The sequence below is a fragment of the Adiantum capillus-veneris genome, chromosome 14, assembly GCF_014529385.1.
Source record: "Adiantum capillus-veneris isolate H3 chromosome 14, ASM1452938v2, whole genome shotgun sequence".
In the NCBI taxonomy this organism is placed as follows: Eukaryota; Viridiplantae; Streptophyta; class Polypodiopsida; order Polypodiales; family Pteridaceae; genus Adiantum; species Adiantum capillus-veneris.
This window is the reverse complement of record NC_140944.1, coordinates 60,455,567-60,473,888: the sequence shown is the minus strand read 5'-3', so window position 1 is coordinate 60,473,888 and position 18,322 is coordinate 60,455,567. Positions and strand designations below refer to the sequence as shown.

Here is an 18,322-nt window from a genome sequence, read left to right as displayed (position 1 = left end):
TGATTGAGCATTGTAGATCTTGGGCTTTCGTGGACAATGTAAACTCGGGTACCCAAATTTACTCCCCCCCACCGCCGGGGCTTGAACCCACAACCTGGGGTATGAGAGCCAGTTGGCCTAACCACATCGCTCGCGCACGTCACTTGTGGAATGTAGACGTTTTGACGTGCAAATGTATCGGGGTGGGAAAAAGTAAACTCGGGTACCCGACTTTACAAAAATACTCGAGTTTACTTTCGCGACAAGATCTACGACGGGCACCTAATGTCGGGGCCCAAAATTGATGGGAGCCTTTGATCGTATCTCCCATGCCTGTGTTAGATATAGCTGAGGTGCTTGCACCTCAAGTTTATAAGCGGCAATTAGAAACGCTACTCTTGATTACAAGCGAAGAGCTCAGAGCCTGCTGGAGAAGTACCCTAAGCTGCAAAAATTTTCCTGGTGTGGTAGGTGATAAAGATGGGGCCTCGGCGCTGCAAGTGTTGCAACTGCAAGTGTTGCAACTTGCAAGCACCAGGTGGGCCGCAGCTCTAAAGACATGATAATGCAACACTTGAACGCTTGAACTTTGACCTTTACCCGCACTACTCAAAGAAGATTATCCAGCTTGCTATACCCAATAAGGGCGGCAGGCAGGCATGTATAGCGTGCTCTCTCTCTCTCTCTCTCGCTCTCGCGCAGTGTACGAGTCTCTCGCCTCGCGCGACACACCCCCAACTTCAAAATGGCGCACATGGGCGAACTAGAAGTGCTAGCAACTCAAGCATCTCTTTTAGCACAGGCAGATAACACGAGGCAGGCAGGCCCTCCCCCATGTAGTGATTTCCATAACAGACCAGCGCAAACGCCCAGGCGCGCGCGCGCACATTCATCCTGCCCCCGAGTAGATTACACACACGCACTCACACACACATACCTCGCAGAGAGCCATGAGCAAAGCATTAGCGCCCTCTTCTGAGGAAAGCGAGGCACAGGTGGGCAGCGATGGCGGTGTCGGGCGAGAGAGGCTTTTGGAGGCGCCTATGAAGTTCATTGGCTTTGTCCACGAACACATCTCCCCTCAATGCATTCAGGGTCGCTTTGTTGTCAACCAAAACTCGTCGCAGGTGCTCTTTCTTTGCTTATGTCTGTATGTTTTGGGAGCTTGTCTTTTTCTGTTTTTTACTGCTTACATCTAAGAGCTGACACAAAAACATCCACATATCTTGTTGCGCGCGCACACACACACACACACACACAAAAGAGCTGTGGAGGCTTGATCTATGGCAATTGTCTAAGATGCTCACTACCTCAAGATCCAAGAATTTTCACATATGCTCACTATGGCATCTGAAATTAGACAGATCCATTGTATGAATGATCTTTGGAGATGTCTATTTTCTTATGCGTAATTCTGAAAGGAGATTTCCTTAATTCTGCTACATTTGATCCATAGGTTTTTGGTGTTCTTCATGGGGGAGTATCTGCCTTGATTGCAGAGTCTCTTGCCAGCCTAGGTGCTCACGTTGCGTCAGGTTTTCAACGAGTGGCAGGTGTCCAGCTGAGTATCAACCACTTGAGAGCCGCTCCCGTTGGAACAGAGGTATTTGTATCAGCAAAGCCAGCTCAACTAGGAAAAAGAGTACAGGTACAGATCTCATTTTTCCGATCAATCAGCACTTTTGATGTTATCTGATCTTATGTGGATGCTTATGTTTGTGTATGTAGGTCTGGGATGTGACCTTTTCAAAGGTTGCGGATTTGGTGAAGCAAGATGACAAGGAAGATTCAAAAATCGCGGTGTCGAGGGTGACGCTCATGGCTGGTTTAACTGGTCAGACCAAAGAGTACTTTGAGCAAGAGCTCAAATTACAGGCCCGTCTTTGAGATTGATCGATCGCCAGAGATCAATGCGGGAGGATTGCTACTGGAATGCTTATGGATGACCGAATGCATGGGTGTCTTAAATGGCGTAATGATGTGGGTCTGAGGTGCTGTAATCTGCGGTTTGAGACGACATCAATTAGTGGACGGCAAGCTGAAATCGCATATGAAGCTAGTCTCTCTCAAAGAAAGACGGATCGTTTGCCTGCATCATTGAGCAAAATGGGGTCATTCATATTGATGACTATCAGGCTGTGCAGAAATTTTAGTGCATGCTATGGCTACCATGAAGGCATGTAAACCTTAACATGACATTGGCATCGACTCTAGTCTGATGCGCACATTATACATTCGCGATATGCTTCCCCCTGTAAATTGTTTTTTTTCCACATGCAATAAGCCCTGCACAAAGCAAAAGTTGGGTGGGGCTTGTGTACCTATTCTAGCCATGGTTGTGAAGAGGTTTCTGTTCTTTATGATACTACACAATTAAGGGTCAATGATTATAGTCCCTCTATGTATCATGCTATTGAAGCCAAAGGGACTGGGCGGCGAATGCATGTTTGGTTATATGACATGATATTGCTATCCTAGCCATGGTTGTCAGGGGATGTAAGGTTCCTGTTCTTTATGATGCTACACAATTAAGGGTGAATGATTATAGTCCCTCTATGTTTCATGCTATTGAAGCCATATATGTCAATGCAAAGGGATGGGGGGCGGCGAATGCATGTTTGGTTATATGACATGATATTGCTAATCTCTGAATGTTTTGGCATTGTATCCACAGTGTAGTGCTCCACTATCAGAACTGATCATTACCAAAGCTTGCATTGCCATTTCAAGATCTGAAAGCACACCCAAAGAGCGCAGGTCAATTGGTTGAGCCTTAGTAATCTGGCCCCCAGGTAGAGATTCTGATGCCCATGGGATGCATTTCATGGGTGTTAACCCCTTCCCCATTGGGTAAACCATACCATGCCATGGCCCCTTGTGAGTGTAATATGTTAAGCGATGTAGAATTGTAAATTCATGTATATATGAACATGGATATTTGTGAAAATGTCAAACTAGAAGCGGAATGAAAGACAAGGTTCATGTTGGCATTCTAAAACACTAGGAATTCATGGTCATGGATTCGAGTGCCTCCAAGCGACGACCTTGGTAGCGTTCACGGACGTTTGTATTGATTGCTTCACATTGGGTATGTGCATTTGCTACAAAAAATTAAGTTTTGTAGGGTTGAGAGAAAAAAAAAAGTTTGTAAGGTTGTGAAATGAAGGGACCTCTCGACGGAATATTAAACACAAAAAAGATTTCAATGCTTCACATGAAAAGGTGCGTCCAATCTATACTATTATAAACGGGGGAGGGAACCCCCCCCCCCCCCCGCCCCCCCTAACACATGGTGTACCCGGCTTGTGTGCCTTGCAACGTTGACATAGCATGGCAGTGGACCGAGAGCTCGAGAGAGAGGCGGCCTTTGAGTGGACAGAGAGAGAGAGAGAGAGAGAGAGAGAGAGAGAGGCGCGGCCAAAGGCCGTTGGCCACACTAGTTAGTATAGCCTAACTCTCTGCTTCTCTAAGGCTTTTTTTTGAGATGTTTGACGAACTCCTAAGGCTTTTTTGAAAAAAAAAAAAAAAAAAACCTAAAATCCCAAAGCCTAAGGTGAGCACATCTGTTGTGCAAGTCGCCAAAGGGGGACGTGACAAGCTACTCACTAAAACATATAAAACACTAAATTCTTTCTACTTTTTGGCTTGTTTAGACAGGCTTCCTATCCCTTGCCCAAAGGTTGCAAAGAACTTTTGGAGAGTGCTATTCCTTTCTTTGAAGAACTTTTTTTGATACTGTAACATTTAATGGCCTAAAATCTTATGTGTAGCGGAAATTAGCATGAACATAGTGGGCATTTCATTAGAGTTGATTCCTAATGAGAATTACAAGAGTGCTTGGGTGGAGAGAGCAACAAAAAAAGCATAACACCTAGTTAGATAGCATCGACAATACTTTCAAAAGAGAGAGAGAGCAACTAAGCTATTGACAACAGTTGAGGACCGGATTTGCATGGAGCCGGTCCCCCCCCCAAAAGGCTTTGTATTATGGTTTCTCCCATCAAGAGAGACATTGTACAATACAATTCTTTGTGTTCCTTCAAGACTAGCTAGTGCAATGAAGATGGAAGCTTCATACACCAAGCAAAACACTTAATCAAACACAACTTGAATTATCCCCGTTCTCAGACCCAAGACCTCACACACCTTCGAAGATGGTGAGAGCTAGCAGGGTATGAGAGTAGATTGAGAGGAAAAAGAAGTATCTTACGAGAAAGAAGTACATCTCCTCACATAATCACTCATATTAGCATAGCTTAGCTTAGTAATTAGCTTGGTAGAGAAGATGAGCATGCATTGAAGCTTGGCTCTTGGTTGGATTTGCATCCACATGCCAAGAGAGTGTTGATGTAGGCTTCTATCTCACAAGCTTGGAGTAGGTGATGAGCTCTCCATTAAAGCTTGGGAGGAGATAGAGTATTTTCCCTTCACACATGGTCAAGTGTGAGAGTGTGTGTGTCAATGCCAAGCAAAAATCAGCCCCCCCTCTGTCTTGGGCGAGCCCTAGCTGCTAAATAAGTCTGGCCTTTGCCTCATTGGACCTCCCCAGGTCAAGCCAATAGGGATTAAGCAGCATAAGTGATAGCCTTTAGACATGTGTCCCCCTTTCCCCTTTTGTGAGAGCTTGAGGTAATTAAATAATTAAACTAAACTCTCATTGGACCCCTTTGCCTCCTGGCCAATAGGAATCAGGCAAGCCATGGGGCTCCTGAATGCTCATTGGACCCCTTGGGAGACTGCCCAATAGTCTTCTAGGAGACTTAATTCTCATTGGTTTCTTTTATTAAATGTTTTTAAATTAATTAAACTAGATTTACTCTAGCTTAATTCTCATTGGTCCACTTCAAGGGTCTTCCAATAGGAACTGGGCACACCTTGTGGGCATCTGGCCTAGGGAGCTGACATGTGTCCCTCATTCCCTTTGTGTAAAGGGAGCCTGTGTGTGTGTGTGTGTGGCTTTCTCTCTCATCCCCTAGCTTTGGGGCTCGCCCCCTCCCATGTAGGGATGTAGAAAGACTTTTAGGGCACACACTAAGCATCCAATTTTTCCTAGGGTTGACCTTTGGCCACAACCTTTGAATTTTGGAACCTTAGCATTTTGGAAGTCTTAATGGGCTGAACCTTAGGGTCTTTTTGGCCCATTGTTTCACATGGCTTTTTGCAGATGGCCCCCCCTTTGGATCCCTATTTTCCCTCCTTTGGATCCCTACCGTGGCCGGTCTGCTAGCTTAACCAATATTCTAGCTTTTTCTCCCTTGGCACTTCCCCACATTAAATGATCAGTTTAATATGAGAAAATCATTTAGGAGAATTAGATATTGATTATTATGACATTACCTCTCTCTTGAAATCATAGTCGTCCTCGACTATGGTGTAGAGAAGATAAAGCATATGCATGAGTCCTTTTCTTAGCGGGTAGAAGATCCCTATGTTACCCTACGACATCATTCCATAATGGATGACTAGTCCATTTGGCGCTTGAGAGCCTGAGGCTGCCGCAAGCATGTCTGCACATTAGTCCTATCAGTCTTCCATAGTAGAGTGACAAGCTCTACTTGGTGTTTGGGAGACGTCGTCTCCACAAACTTGATCTAAGCATGCATACTACTTCATTTTTGTGCACAAATAAAGAAAAAGAGAGTCTTATAAGACAAAAATTTTTGTTCATTTTTAACATTTTGTACATTTGCTTACTCTTGGGAAGCATTGTAAGCATTGACAAGGTTTAGGTTATCCTTTAATTGTATGCCTTGCATCCATCTAGCATCTTCAAAAGGATAATTCTTAAACTTAATAAGATATCGTCGGATAGTCTTACCGCCTCTTAATACTTTGTCTTCATGTCGGAGAATGGACTCGGGCTGCAGCACCTCCTCGTGGTCCTCGATCTCCGGTGGGTCTTCAATAGTTGGTTTTTGAGGTGGCTCTCCTTTGTAAGGCTTTAAGAGGCTCACATGAAAAGCATTGTGTATGAGCCAATGATTGGGCAACTTAAGTTGATAGGCCATCTCATTGATTGGCCTAAGAATCTGGAAGGGACCATAGTACCTTTTTGCTAGTTTAGCATAGTACTTTTGGTGGCCCGTAGGATTCTTGCCCGTCGTGTGCCTTAATCGAGCCTTGGGAAACTTTAACAAGACCCAATCGTTTTCTTTAAAGGCTTGGGCTCTTCTGTGCTTGTCAGCAGCAGCCTTTTGCCTTTGCTGTGAGATAGAGATAGCATCCTTAATCTTTTGGAAAGATTCTTGTAGGTCTCGGCTATACTCATCTGCAGCGAAGATCTTCCCATGTACCTTAAGTAGCAAGGGACTTTTTGATCTTCCCTCAATTACCTCGAAAGGTGCTTTTCCTGTGGAAGTATGTACAGTGTTATTGTAAGCATACTCTACTAAGGTAAGTACTTCTCCCATTGGGATCTTTGATCTACTTCCGTTACATAGGCTTTTAGTAGATCGAGAATGGTTAGGTTAGCTATTTCACTTTGGCCATCAGTTTGTGGATGATAGGCCGAAGAGAAGTTTAGCCTTGTTCCTAAATTCTCAAAGAGACCCTTCCAGAAATTACTGGTCATTCTAGGATCTCTATCCGACACTATGGACATTGGCAAGCCATGGTACTTGAAAATTTGTGAAATGAAGAGGGTTGCCATTTGATGGGCTTTGATAGTCTTTTTGACAGGTATAAAATGAGCTTGTTTACTAAACCTGTCTACTATCGTCCATATTCCCGTATTCCCATGGATAGACTTAGGCAATCCAAAGATAAAATCCATGGATATGCTCTCCCACGGTGAATTAGGGATTGGCAAGGGTTGAAGCAATCCAAGTTGCTTCCCTCTATCAAATTTTGTCTTTTGACATACCACACATTTGGAAACATACTCATGTATGTTCACTTTCATGGTAGGCCAATAGAAATATGTTTCAATTCCCTTTAGGGTAGATTGAATCCCTCTATGCCCTGCATATGGGGGAGCATGAGATTCATACATTACTTTCTCACGTAGTGAGTTAGTAACGCATAGTCTATTGCCATAGAGAAGATAACCATCTTGTAAAGTAAATGGTTCTTCTTTCTTCCCTAATGCAAGGGCTGAAATCACATCTCTATAATCGGGATCAATAGCATACTCATCTATCATTGAAGATAGATCATTGTGAGTTGCTATGGAAACCGCATTCACTCTCGGTCGTCTTGAGAGTGCATCGGCTACTTGATTATGCTTGCCAGCAATGTGAGCAATATGAAAATGAAATTGCGAAAGGAAATTTGCCCACCTCATTTGTTTGTCGGAGAGCTTGGTCTGCGTCATGAAGTACTTAAGACTTTGGTGATCCGTTCGCAGAATGAAAGGAGTCCCCAATAAATAGTGCTTCCATGAGTCTAAGGCATGTAGAACTGCAAGGAGTTCTTTTTCGTATATGCCTAGAGCTTGCTCAATAGGATCGAGCCTTCGACTCTCATAGCCTATGGCGTGCCCTTCTTGGAGTAGAACAGCCCCAAGGCAATCACCACAAGCATCACATTGGACCTCAAATGGTTTTGAGAGATCCGGTAGTGTAAGCACAGGTTGAGAGATAAGCTTTTCTTTAAGCTTTTCGAAAGCATTGTTCTCCTTAGCAGACCATGTATACCTAACATTTTTCTTTGTTAGGTCATGTAATGGTCCCGCAATTTGTGAGAACTTTTCTATGAAGCGTCTATAGTATGCACACATACCTATAAAGCTTCTTAGTTCATGAAGATTCCTTGGTTTAGGCCATCCTTTTATTACCTCTAACTTGGATGGATCCATTTGGATTCCATCTTGAGAGATAATGTGACCTAAATATTGAATCTCTTGCAAGAAAAATTCACTTTTCTTTCGATTAACATAAAGTTTATTCTCTCTTAAAACTTGAAATATTACCTGGAGGTGTTGCTTGTGTTCCTCCAATGAATTAGAGTAGATGATAATATCATCAAAGAACACTCCAGTGAAGGTTCGATGAGGCCTGAACAGCTTCTCCATCAAGCGGTTGAATGTGGCTGGTGCATTGGTCAAGCCAAAAGGCATGACAATGTATTCGTAAAGACCAAATGTAGTACGAAATGTGGTCTTTACAATGTCTTGATCAACTATCCTTATTTGATGATAGCCACTTTTTAGGTCAATCCTACTGAAGTAGGTCGATCCTTGTAGCTTATCAAATAGGTCTTCTACCCTTGGAACGGGAAACCTATTCTTGATAGTGATCCTATTTAGTGCTCTATAGTCGACACACATACGATATGTGCCGTCTTTCTTTTGCACTAATAGCACAGGTGAGCAGAATGGAGATGAGCTAGGCCTAACCATGCCCTTCTCAATTAACTCATGCACTTGCCGCATAATCTCCTCTTGTTGAGCTTGAGAAACTCTATAAGGAGGTTTGTTAGGCGGTGAACTTCCTGGAAGAAGTTCAATTGCATGGTCGTCATTACCTCGTTTAGGAGGTAGCTCACAAGGGATGTCGTCAATAAAGACATCTTGAAACCCCTTGAGAAAATTGGATAACTCTAATTCCTTTTGGTTGCTTTTATTTTCTTTTGCTAAAGCATTAGGTTCATTTTGAGAATCTTTAACAAAAATCATGTACACGGAAATAGAGCTCTTTATTGACTTGTTGAAAGCTGGTGTATGTACAATGGGGATGGTGTTACCCATCTCCTTAGCATCTATATACATGTCCTTTTCCCTGAACTTAAAGGAGATTCTCCTTTCAGGAAATTTAACATGGGCAGCCAGGCGGTCAAACCATGGTGCCCCTAGGATTACATCCTCATGCTTGAGAGGAGAGATAAAGAAGTCCTCTTTGTCCACATAGCCTTGGACATGAAGCCTCAATTTCCCGATTAAGGGAGTGACTGAAGCTTCTTGCCCCTTGAAGGCACTGTCTGCGGGTAGGATATCTCCCATCTCATAGGATTGTATGCCTAGCTTGGTGGCTAACTCCATAGATATGAAATTGTGAGTAGAACCAGGGTCAAAGAGAATAAAAGCATCATGTTCTCTTACCTTTCCCCAAGCATGGCATAGAGGAGATCCTTTGTGGTGAGTTTGATGAATCTCCTCCTCTTGGATTTCAACCAAAGAAGCTCTAGGAGGATCTTGGCGGTTGTTCTTTTGGGGACAAGCGCGGTACGCATGCCCTTGTTCGTCGCACTTGAAACACCGGTTATCTTTACGATAACGCTCAAGCTCTTCAGGAGAGAGTTTATTCTTTCCTTTGTAAACTCCCTTCTCTTTAGCTTTGTTGGAATTGCCCTTAGGAGACTTTTGGACATTGTCCTTCCCCTTAGGCTCATTGGAACCCTTGTTTTCCGGGGGCTTATTATTTCTTTTACCCCCCGTTTGGAAATTGATTCGCGAGGCCACCATAGTATGGTGTATTACCGCCGATATGGTACGTGGCCTTTGGGAGTTGACATACTCTGCCATTTCTTCGGTTAAGCCCGCACAAAATTGTTGCTTTTGCTCTCCAAAATCCAACTTTTTGAAGACAGTGGCTTTGAGTTGTAGGTCCCAAAACTTGTCTACATATTTGTGGATGGATTCATTGGGAGAGAGCTTTAAGCTTCGCCATTCGGTGAGTACTTTATCTTTGGCATCGGTGGCCAAAAACTGCTTCATAATGGAAGCTCTTAAAGCCTTCCATGTTCGTGGAGCTTCACCGTTGGCTCGTAGGCTAGACCACCATTGTCTGGCGGACTTTTGAAAGTGCATAGCTACATGGCGTAGCTTAGAGGACTCCGTGAAGCCCTCATCTCCAAACGCTGCATCGAATTGCTGGATAAAGGCCAAAACTTTGTCTGTAGCACCGAAGGTGCCATCATAGGTAAGGAAAGAGATGCTCTTCCCTCCCTCTTTGAATTTCTTCAGTTTGGACGACCTCTTCCATGCGGCATAGGATTTCCTATGGCCTCTTCTTTTTGATGGTTCAAAAGTTGCACCATCACTTTCTTCAGAAGATGAAGAATTTGAAGAAGGTGGAGAAGAGGGTGACCTCTTTCTCGCCTTTTTCTTGTCTTGATCTTTGTCGTCTTCACCATAGCTTTCATAAGAGGAAGAGGATGAAGAAGATGGAGAAGAGGGTGTCCTCTTTCTCGCCTTTTTCTTCTCTTGCTTTTTATCATCCCTCTTTGAATTATGGCGTGGAGAAGAGTGTGATGGTCTTCTCCGCTTTGGTGGTGATGGAGAGCGTTTATCCCGCCGTCTTCGTGGAGCCATCTCCGCCGAGGTGGCGGGAGACTCGCTTCTTTCTCGTTCCTTCGGTGGAGGCTCTTGAATTCTCCTTTGGGAAGGAGATGCATCATCCAGAAGTAAGTTCTTGAGCCCTTCATATGGATTCTCTTCTTCTTCCCGAATCGGAGAGAGACCTCTTTTGGTAGTCTCACAAGGAGGCTTCCTAGGTGTTCTCTCGTCATGGTGATGAGCTTGGAGAATCCCGTGAGCACGGAGCTGCCGTTGCACTTCACTTTGGAGAGATGGATTGCCCATGGCTTGTTGAAGCCTAGAAACAAGATAGTTAACAAGCATTGAAGCATCATTAGTAGCTTGCTCATGAGCAAAATCAAAGTTATCAACATTAATTTCACTCTCTTTACTATTGTCAGCCATTCTAACAACTTTTAGGTGTAAACTTTTTAGGTGTACTTTGGCACTTCAAGCCCTAGTTGCTACTCCTCTTTACCCCTTTAGAAAAAGCACTCAAGCTACTATACCCGCGGCTCGAATACCATTAATTGCAAGGAATAGAAGAGAGGGTCTTTCGACACCAAGACAGCACCAGCTCCTGTCAAGCTTCTAATAGCTCAATAGTGGTTAAGCCGTAGGCAAGCCCCGTAGGACTCCACTATTAAGACCATAGCTCTCGACGGTGATGCCCCGTTAACTGCACAAAGGCAGGTGCACTGCAAGGCTGAAAAATCCCTATTCTACTTACTCACAGGCAATTAATAATACCAACCATTTGTAGCTAGCTTGAGGACCTCCCTTCTTGAGCAAGAAAAGAGAAACCTTGAGCTCTGATACCAATGTAACATTTAATGGCCTAAAATCTTATGTGTAGCGGAAATTAGCATGAACATAGTGGGCATTTCATTAGAGTTGATTCCTAATGAGAATTACAAGAGTGCTTGGGTGGAGAGAGCAACAAAAAAAGCATAACACCTAGTTAGATAGCATCGACAATACTTTCAAAAGAGAGAGAGAGCAACTAAGCTATTGACAACAGTTGAGGACCGGATTTGCATGGAGCCGGTCCCCCCCCCAAAAGGCTTTGTATTATGGTTTCTCCCATCAAGAGAGACATTGTACAATACAATTCTTTGTGTTCCTTCAAGACTAGCTAGTGCAATGAAGATGGAAGCTTCATACACCAAGCAAAACACTTAATCAAACACAACTTGAATTATCCCCGTTCTCAGACCCAAGACCTCACACACCTTCGAAGATGGTGAGAGCTAGCAGGGTATGAGAGTAGATTGAGAGGAAAAAGAAGTATCTTACGAGAAAGAAGTACATCTCCTCACATAATCACTCATATTAGCATAGCTTAGCTTAGTAATTAGCTTGGTAGAGAAGATGAGCATGCATTGAAGCTTGGCTCTTGGTTGGATTTGCATCCACATGCCAAGAGAGTGTTGATGTAGGCTTCTATCTCACAAGCTTGGAGTAGGTGATGAGCTCTCCATTAAAGCTTGGGAGGAGATAGAGTATTTTCCCTTCACACATGGTCAAGTGTGAGAGTGTGTGTGTCAATGCCAAGCAAAAATCAGCCCCCCCTCTGTCTTGGGCGAGCCCTAGCTGCTAAATAAGTCTGGCCTTTGCCTCATTGGACCTCCCCAGGTCAAGCCAATAGGGATTAAGCAGCATAAGTGATAGCCTTTAGACATGTGTCCCCCTTTCCCCTTTTGTGAGAGCTTGAGGTAATTAAATAATTAAACTAAACTCTCATTGGACCCCTTTGCCTCCTGGCCAATAGGAATCAGGCAAGCCATGGGGCTCCTGAATGCTCATTGGACCCCTTGGGAGACTGCCCAATAGTCTTCTAGGAGACTTAATTCTCATTGGTTTCTTTTATTAAATGTTTTTAAATTAATTAAACTAGATTTACTCTAGCTTAATTCTCATTGGTCCACTTCAAGGGTCTTCCAATAGGAACTGGGCACACCTTGTGGGCATCTGGCCTAGGGAGCTGACATGTGTCCCTCATTCCCTTTGTGTAAAGGGAGCCTGTGTGTGTGTGTGTGTGGCTTTCTCTCTCATCCCCCAGCTTTGGGGCTCGCCCCCTCCCATGTAGGGATGTAGAAAGACTTTTAGGGCACACACTAAGCATCCAATTTTTCCTAGGGTTGACCTTTGGCCACAACCTTTGAATTTTGGAACCTTAGCATTTTGGAAGTCTTAATGGGCTGAACCTTAGGGTCTTTTTGGCCCATTGTTTCACATGGCTCTTTTGCAGATGGCCCCCCCTTTGGATCCCTATTTTCCCTCCTTTGGATCCCTACTGTGGCCGGTCTGCTAGCTTAACCAATATTCTAGCTTTTTCTCCCTTGGCACTTCCCCACATTAAATGATCAGTTTAATATGAGAAAATCATTTAGGAGAATTAGATATTGATTATTATGACAGATACTCCTTTGTCCTCTCCTATTTAGGTGGGACAAAAGCGTTCTTTTTACAAGTGTGGGACTAAATCACTCTTCTTTTGTTTGTAAAACTCATAAACATGAGTATATTATATTAGCAACCCAAAATAATTAGTCATGTTCATGACGAGCCATGATGTTTTCCAGTAAACATTAGTACATCGGCTAATAGGGAGGCCACCCCACGACAATGGTGAAGGACCTGTCTGACTCAGTAATAGATCCTTTTACATATCCGACAATGCTGTAGTCACCACCTTGCCCCACACTTCAAAGTTTCTCCTTCTCCCAATGGCAATAATTGCTACCTTGCTTTCTTTAATAATCTCCATAAACCTTGCTGTTTCAATGCAGTTCTTGAAAAATCGATCGATCCTGGCCTTTCAGACGTGTTAAAAGTACTAGAACTTGACAATTTGTGTAATGATGAGAAGTGGTTGGCTCATGATCGCCTTCCCCCCAGATAATGATCGTTCTTGCAGAACCCAATCTTCCATGTCTTTTGAATCCATTTGCAAAACCTACTTGCCCGACCACATATCCCGCGGACAATCCTTGAATAGGTGGGAAAGATTCTCACTTGCAGATCTGCATTGAGGGCATCTATCTGGCCCAATACCTCTAGCTAGAACCTTCACCTGAGTCGGGAATTCCCCCCATAGCACTTTCCAAATAAATACCTTCATCCTAAGCGGCCATCTTGGACACCGGATGTTCTCAACAATTGTCACGCATCTTGCCTCTGACCATTGCTTGTTCCATTGTTTGATCAAGGGGAAGAAACAATCCCGCGAAGCCAATCAATAGGCCACCACTAAGCTTTCCAATCAAACCTAGGCAGCAGCAGTTCAGCCATTCGAAAACTCTATTTACCAGCACTTTCTCCGTTCCACTGAGCATGAATTCGGAGGCTAGTTGTCCGATCCTTTCGAGTCGCAAAAAAACACTTTTATTTTATGCTCGTGGGGTTAACGTGAAGAAATAAATTTATATTATGTGTGTTCATATGGAAAAACTCTTACAAGATATCTATATTATTATACTCTATTATTATGGAGGTTTTCAGGCAAATCTACGTGGCATACAAAGAGAAAAGCAAGGCGCTGGCCGTTGGTGAGCCGTGAAGTTGATGGAGCCATTGGGAATGGATGGTGAACATGCCGGGGAAGGTGAATAGGTCTCCACCACCTACATGGGAGGTAATTATGAGGCGGGGAGAGAGAGAGAGAGAGAGAGGCAGCCTACTCCGTGTGTGTGTGTGTGTGTGTGTGAGAGAGAGAGAGAGAGAGAGAGAGAGAGAGAGAGAGGCAGCCTACTCCATGTGTGTATGTGTGTGAGAGAGAGAGAGAGAGAGTTCCCCATTCTCATCTCTCCGGGTAGCTGCACCAGCTCCTTGCTCCTTCCAACTGCTTTTGTGAATCATATGGCTAGATGGCTGCGCCTTTTTCTCTCCCAATATTACTTGCCAGCATGATGTGTTTAGCACGTTTTTCCCTTGCGGCTAGCTAGGAGGGGCTTGCAACTCTGTATTGGGATGCTCTTTAATGTGTTTTGCACCAACAAACAGACAAGGCTTCCGATCTGTAGATTGCAATGTATTGTCAAAAATAATGTCCATTTCACAAGAAGTTTGAAAAGTTTCTCAAGCAAAAATGTAGTTTTAGGTTTGATAGGTTCCTACTGTTCGGTTTGGTTGATTGCTATACAATATATCGTCTATGGGTGCAATATTGCAGACATGCAAAGGAAATCCGGCAGATCAACTCTAAACGTCCCATCTTTGCTTTGTGCTTGCTCCTCCAATTCCTCAAAATCCTCGATGTCCCTCGTGCTTCCGATTCCTCAAGGTGCTTGATGTCCCTCCTGCTTCAGCTTCGACTCCATGTCTGTCAAGTGCCAACGGCTATCGATGCTCACCTATCATTGACAGTATTCTCTCTCTCTCTCTCTCTCTCTCTCTCTCTCCTTCCTTCTCCTTAGTTAGGGTAGGAGCCAAAATCTCAATGCTGCGCGCTCATTAACCCACATGGCGCACTTTCAAACAGGCTCCATCGTTTTACCGATGCACCTGGGACAGCGATACGTACAGGGAGCAGGGCAGAAAGCTTTTGAGCCTCGGTGTCGCGAGCGCGCGCCGGGAGCTACAGGTCGCCCCAAGCACAGGAGGTTGCTGAGGCCGTGAGCTATCCCTCACAGTGGGCCGCGCGCTACGCTGTTGACATCTGAGACAGGTTGCCCTACGGGGTCGTTTATTGAATGCATAGGAGGGTGTTGTGCTGCCAGTGGTTATTCTATTAAAGGGGCTAAGGGCCTTATCATTCAGAGCAGGTTCAGCGGGGCAACAGGTGGTTTGTCCCTTGTTTTCATTGGCGCCTATATTAGGCTGTGGCTCGGGGCTTCTTCGCGATTACAGAAGGGGGCATCAGGACAGGTTCGCACAAGGAGCTCAAGGAGGCTCTGGCAGTTCGAGTACTGCTCGCCGCGAGCCAACCCAACAGGGGGCCGCGTGCCATCTTTGTTACGCAGGCTACGAGACTTCCCTCAGTAGGGGGCCGATTTTCCTAATAGGGACAAGGGCAAAAAGCTCTAGTCTGTTTTCAGCAGATGCGAAGCGAGGTCTCTCTCCAGATGCAATCACCTATGTAGGTATCTTGAAGGCATGCGGCTCTGTCGCGCTTTTTTACTGTCGCGCTTTTTTAATTGTCGCAGGCAGAATCCAGATGGGAAGTGAAGGCCTCTCTCTAGATGCAATCACCTACGCAGGCATAGATGCAATCACCTATCCTAGCATCACATGTCACAAGCTTTCTTAATTGGACGTCGATCGCGAGCGTTGACGATTTTCAAAACTATCATGCTCCCTGTTAGGTGTTATGTTCGGAATGTCATGGTCGATATGCATGCATCTTGAATGCATGTCGCTCTAGCCAAGATGTTGATACGTGCACAAAATTATATTGTTAGTCAGAGGCTCTTGGAAAAAGATGTCGTGCTTGACATTGCCTTGGTTGATATGTATGCCAAATGTGGTTGACTACAGGATATACCCAACATGGTTGTGGCAATAATGAAGTAATCAGATTTTTCACCAGATGCAAAAGAAAGACCTTTTTTCATGGCTAGGATGTTTTCATGAGATATGCACAACATGGCTTTGGCAACGAAGCATTGAGATGTTTTTAGCAGATGTTGAAAGGCCTTTTTTCAAATGCAATCACCTATGCAATTAGGGGCTATTATGAGGCTGTTGCAGAAACATTTTGTGCTTGGCAATGTGGCAAGCTTGATGAGTCCAAAACACTACTTCACAACATGGACTATGGTGTTAGCAGGTTATGCACATGAAGGGCGAGATTGATTCGTTCTAAATTGTCTCGAGTAGATGCAGTGTGAGGGTGTTTTGCTAAATGCAGTTACGTGCGTTTGCACATTGAAAGCTTGTGCCACAAGAAAAGCATAAGAAGTTCTCATATCCGAAATGTCATCACTATTACAAATAAGCCCAACGTGGCTGTTTCAACGAAGTACTTTGTTGTTCTCATGGGATAGCAAAGGCCTCTTTCCAATTGTCCCAATGCAATCACTTATGCTTGCACATTGAAGGTGTGTAGTCTTATGAAAGACGTTGACATGGGTGAGAGAATTAATGGAGGTTACTAGTCACATGCTGTTGCAAAAAATTATCGTGCTTTCTGTGATCTGGAGTGTGGACATAAGATTTGTCCCACAGGGCCAGGACCAGAAAGCTCTAATTTTTTTTAACAGATGCGAAGTGAGGGCCTCTTTCCAGATGCAATCACCTATGCACGCATCTTGAAGGCATGTGGCTTTACGCAAGATACCCAACATCATTGATGCAAGGAAGTGTACCAACGAGAGACATTCAATTCCGCGGTAAGCATTATCATTTTTTTATTTTTGACACTAAGAATGCAGTTAATGAATGCACTGAAAATTGCACACTGTAGTGGGAATGGCACGTTCCCTCGTATTATAAAAATTGGGGAGGACTGTGCAAACTCCCCCATGTAAGGAGACTTGCATGTTTTTTTTTTCTTTTTTTGAAACATGAAAATGGAACAACAAACAATTAATAACATTGACATCTTGTATGATAACGAACAATGAGCTTGACAAAATTCTAACCCTCCTTGTGGTTTTTTGCGAGGTACCCCTTTGAAGCACTACAATCGGTATCCCATTTCTGCAAAGAACGCCTCTAAACCATGACAATCGGTATCCCAAACACTCTCTCTCTCTCTCTCTCTCTCTCCTTCATTTTGAAGTCTCTCCTCCCATTTAATAAATATCTTAGACATAAATTAATAGCATCAAATTAACAATTTTTTTCTTCATTTGAGAAGTGCTAAAATGGCATATACAGTTTTCAATACTTTGCTTAATCTTAATTCGATACGAACGTAGCTAACGAAGCACTCTAGTTTTGTGTTACGCTTTTTGTCAAACTCCTCTCAGGAACTTCACGTTCCCCTCTTGATTTACTTTGAATAACTTCAACTTAGGCACTCATAGCCTGTTTGTGCAGACGCTCTAGAAAGCCAAAGCATCCCTCTTCTTTGTTGAAATGACAAGATTTGCTATGATTGCAGTCCTCTCTCCTCTCTCTCTCTCTCTCTCTCTCTCGGGAGTTGTATCTATATCTATATTACCATATTATGGAGGGCCAAATTCAGGCATGCCACGTGGACCTTGCACAACGAAGGCGATGTGCCCGATAAATAGGGATGGCCAATATTGGGGGGTAGCCGAACATGTAGTCCTAGAGGACGTAACCGTAAGAGGTAGCTGAATAGGCATCTTGCCGTTGCTTGAGGATAACACCATCTCTCTCTCTCTCTCTCTCTCTCTCTCTCTCAGTTTCCCATGAGGTTAAAAGTTCTCTTTTTCTTCTTCCCTTAAGGAACAACTGAAAAAATTAAGAGATATGGAGGTCAATGCCACTGTTGGCGGTCCGTGGAGTGTCAATGAAGGCCATGGTGGAGGTGTTGCAGCATGGAGTAACACCAATAGACGGCAGTATGTAGAGCCATGGATAGAGGTAGGGGCGTATGAGGCTCGCATTGCATGCGATTGTGGATGTGCTTCATGGAGTAGCAGCAATAACAGGCAGTATGTAGATCTAGGAGGAGAAGCCCGGCTGTACAAGGCTTGCACTGTAGGCGATGATGGAGGTGCTGCAATAGCGGGGCACTATGTAGAACTAGACAAAGAGGCTACACCAACGTTTGTTGTTGGAACTGCAGCTAGCAGCATGAGTATCTATGATGGAACACAGTTGCTGCTGCTGCAGGCTAATGTGGATGTCTTCTATAGGAGGTCCGTCGTGATGAAGCCTGTATAGAGAGAGAGAGAGAGAGAGAGAGAGAGAGAGAGAGAGAGTGGGGGATTCTCAGATAAGGTTTATGGGAGCCAACACCTTATACGGAGCAACAGATATCTCAGTGCAACGCTGAAGTGAGGACGTCGACCGAGTATCTAAATTCTTTGTGAGTTTGTGCTAAAAGTTTGGCTTCCTGGGGCTTTGCTTGCGATGGCATTATCCCACTACTTGGACGGCTGAGTGTTGCTGATAGAAAAGAATTTAGCTGCTTTGAAACCAAGGTGTAGGGTAGAGAGAGAGCGAGAGAGAATTTATGTTGATGGTGGCCCA

General features: G+C 44.1%; 2 protein-coding genes across 2 annotated transcripts; both read left to right on the top strand.

The window, feature by feature from the left end:
• Positions 1-645: 645 nt before the first annotated feature.
• Positions 646-2,530, top strand: LOC147442467 (1,4-dihydroxy-2-naphthoyl-CoA thioesterase 1-like). The gene is made up of 3 exons (XM_086528621.1): positions 646-1,106; positions 1,436-1,627; positions 1,708-2,530. Exons 1-3 carry the CDS (start codon positions 930-932, stop codon positions 1,864-1,866), a joined length of 528 nt encoding a protein of 175 aa, XP_086384747.1. The 5' UTR covers positions 646-929; the 3' UTR covers positions 1,867-2,530.
• Positions 2,531-17,425: 14,895 nt separating this feature from the next.
• On the top strand, positions 17,426-18,013 carry LOC147442466 (uncharacterized). Its single transcript, XM_086529665.1, has one exon. The coding sequence runs from the start codon at positions 17,597-17,599 to the stop codon at positions 18,011-18,013; it is 417 nt and encodes a 138-aa protein (XP_086385791.1). The 5' UTR covers positions 17,426-17,596.
• The last annotated feature ends 309 nt before the right edge of the window (positions 18,014-18,322 follow it).

Bases quoted from the DNA above. Each gene is read 5' to 3' on its own strand.
- LOC147442467 (XM_086528621.1), top strand. From the start codon at position 930: ATGAGCAAAGCATTAGCGCCCTCTTCTGAGGAAAGCGAGGCACAGGTG. The intron at 1,107-1,435 runs GTGCTCTTTCTT...TTTGATCCATAG, and splicing joins TCAACCAAAACTCGTCGCAG to GTTTTTGGTGTTCTTCATGG. The intron at 1,628-1,707 runs GTACAGATCTCA...TTGTGTATGTAG, and splicing joins AACTAGGAAAAAGAGTACAG to GTCTGGGATGTGACCTTTTC.
- LOC147442466 (XM_086529665.1), top strand. From the start codon at position 17,597: ATGGAGGTCAATGCCACTGTTGGCGGTCCGTGGAGTGTCAATGAAGGC.